The sequence below is a fragment of the Plectropomus leopardus genome, chromosome 14 (assembly GCF_026936395.1).
Source record: "Plectropomus leopardus strain MGB_pleo_1.0 chromosome 14, ASM2693639v1, whole genome shotgun sequence".
Lineage (NCBI taxonomy): Eukaryota > Metazoa > Chordata > Actinopteri > Perciformes > Serranidae > Plectropomus > Plectropomus leopardus.
Genome location: NC_142189.1, coordinates 200,001 through 202,500, shown reverse-complemented (window position 1 = coordinate 202,500; position 2,500 = coordinate 200,001). Strand labels below are relative to the sequence as shown.

At 50.1% G+C, this 2,500-nt stretch overlaps 1 protein-coding gene across 2 annotated transcripts in view; it reads right to left on the bottom strand.

Annotated features, from left to right (window-relative positions):
- mipol1 (mirror-image polydactyly 1) overlaps nt 1-2,500 on the bottom strand; it is a 56,578-nt gene that overhangs the window by 35,149 nt on the left and 18,929 nt on the right. For both annotated transcript variants that reach the window (XM_088087119.1, XM_088087120.1), the window contains exons 3-5: nt 278-395; nt 105-157; nt 1-15 (exon numbers count right to left, since the gene is read on the bottom strand). The exon at nt 1-15 is cut by the window's left edge and continues 274 nt beyond it. In XM_088087119.1, the coding sequence (XP_087943245.1) occupies nt 1-15; nt 105-157; nt 278-395 (186 nt within the window). The remainder of the gene's footprint in view (nt 16-104; nt 158-277; nt 396-2,500) is intronic.

Genomic DNA, 2,500 nt, shown 5'->3' with positions numbered 1-2,500 from the left:
GGAGGTGATGAGAAGCTGAAGGGAGGCAGACAGACAGAGACAGAAAATAAGACAGTGGGTCAATAGATATGTGATTGGAAAGTTGGATGACAGTTGGATGTTACCTTGAGTCCAGTCCAGGTGTTCCAGGTGTTCCAGGTTCAGGCTGCTCCCAGATCTGTAAGAACCATCATGATGTTATTGAACAGCTGACTCATTTTTCCTGCAACAACATCATCTGGACAAACTGTGACATCATCAGGACAAACCGTGACATCATCGGGACAAACTGTCTTGCCTGTCAGTGATGCTCAGTTGCTGTGTTGAGTTGCTGAGTTGCTGTGTTGAGTTGCTGAGTTGCTGTAGTGCGGCTGAGGGCAGGCGCTGTCGCAGCTCCACGTTCACTCTGGGGTTAGCTGAAAAACAAAAAACACACTGAATCAAACTGTCTCTCACTTGTCTGTCTCTGCAGTGTCCTCTGCTGCCTGTCTGGCCATCTACAGTGTGTCTCCTTCGTGTCTGTCTCTCTGCAGTGTCACCTTTGTGTCTGTCTCTCTGCAGTGTGTCTCCAGCGTGTCCATCTCTCTCCAGTGTGTCTCCAGCGTGTCCGTCTCTCTCCAGTGTGTCTCCTGCATATTTGTCTCTCTGCAGTGTGTCTCTCTGCAGCGTGTCTCCTGCATATTTGTCTCTCTGCAGTGTGTCTCCTGCATATTTGTCTCTCTGCAGTGTCTCCAGCGTGTCTGTCTCTCTGCAGTGTCTCCAGCATGTCTGTCTCTCTCCAGTGTGTCTCCAGCGTGTCTGTCTCTCTCCAGTGTGTCTCCTGCATATTTGTCTCTCTGCAGTGTGTCTCCTGCATATTTGTCTCTCTGCAGTGTGTCTCCTGCATATTTGTCTCTCTGCAGTGTGTCTCCAGCATATTTGTCTCTCTGCAGTGTCTCCAGCGTGTCTGTCTCTCTGCAGTATCTCCAGCGTGTCCGTCTCTCTGCAGTGTGTCTCGCAGCTCGTCAGCAGAACAAACACAGATTTAATTTCTCGTGACTGACTCTCGTTAGAGAAGCCACCAATCAGAGCTCAGCTCCTCAGGTGTCGTTGACGGAGACACAGATCTAAAAATCTAAAGAAACTCTAAAGAACTCACGTGAGGCAGCAAAAACCTGAACAAGGTCTATTTCAGAATTATACATTTTAAAAACGCAGCAGGACTTGTCCTTCAGTCACACCTCGTTTGGTCCACTGAGGACTCGATTTTCTGCCCCTGATGTCACGTCACCTGTTATCACACGCTCTAACACGGTGAAAAAATTTAACAATCCACAGACTTCTCTTCACCAATGTCATCACGCTCACTCACTAAACAGCCTCACGGCTCCAAAGCTGTCACAGGTAACTCTTACCTGAACGCTAACGGAAAAATCACGGAAATGAAATGAACATAACACAGCCCGCTGACGCACGCTGTTCAAAACACACAGAAACTGCTGAAAAAGAACATCAGAGTCTTCATGATGCACCAACATTTTTAAATTCACACATTCACACGTTCACAGCCTGGTGGCCGAGGCTGCCATTAGCACGCACTCACACAGTGGTGGGTTTAAGGTTCAGTGTCTCGTCTTGTGTGGATCAGAATCGGGGATCAAACCGCATCATGAAGAGAGAACCTGAAAACCTGCCGGCCCTGCCGTTCAGCTGCCGTTCAGCTGCCGGCCCTGCCGTTCAGCTGCCGTTCAGCTGCCGGCCCTGCCGTTCAGTTGCCGTTCAGCTGCCGGCCCTGCCGTTCAGCTGCCGGCCCTGCCGTTCAGCTGCCGTTCAGCTGACTCAGCTGCGTGTGAGCGCAGGTCAGATCTGCGGGCTGAGAGCTGCTCCCGGTTCTGCAGGTTCTCTGCCGGCTCTGTTACAGTTGTGAATAATTTGGTGTGAGCGTGTTCACTTTGAAACTTTACTCATTTCCTGCCGTCATCTGCCCCCCCCCCCCCCTGATCTCCTTGTGGACTCAGAGCTAATTGAGCGCGGCGGCTCTCCTTATTATTCATGTACAATTACAGATGTGATAATGTGCTTAAATCCTTCTAAATGACCGTTCATGCCTCGCGCTCGCTTTGAAGTCTCGTCAAAGATGGAAAAATCTGCAGAAAAAAGGGAAAACTTGGAGGCCAATCAGAGGAGCAGTTCTGGTGAACCAATGAGGAGAGGAGGGGGTGGCGGCGGCGGGGGGAGGGGGGGTGCTCTCCTTCTTTTTCATGTAATATCAACTAAAGTCCATTAATTTTTTAAGCTGTGTTTAATACATTTGCTGCAGAAAGTTTGGTGGCGAGCGCGGCGGCAGCTCCAGCTGACTGCATGAATATTAATGACGGTGTTAGGATGATTAAAGAGGCTTCAGCTCAAATCCAACACAATCCGCCTGTGATCCGCCCGCCGCCACGCCGCCGCCGCCACGCCGCACATGAATTTAGATACGGACATTAAGCCGAGGACACACACACTCACACACACACACATTAATAGAGACAAACATACA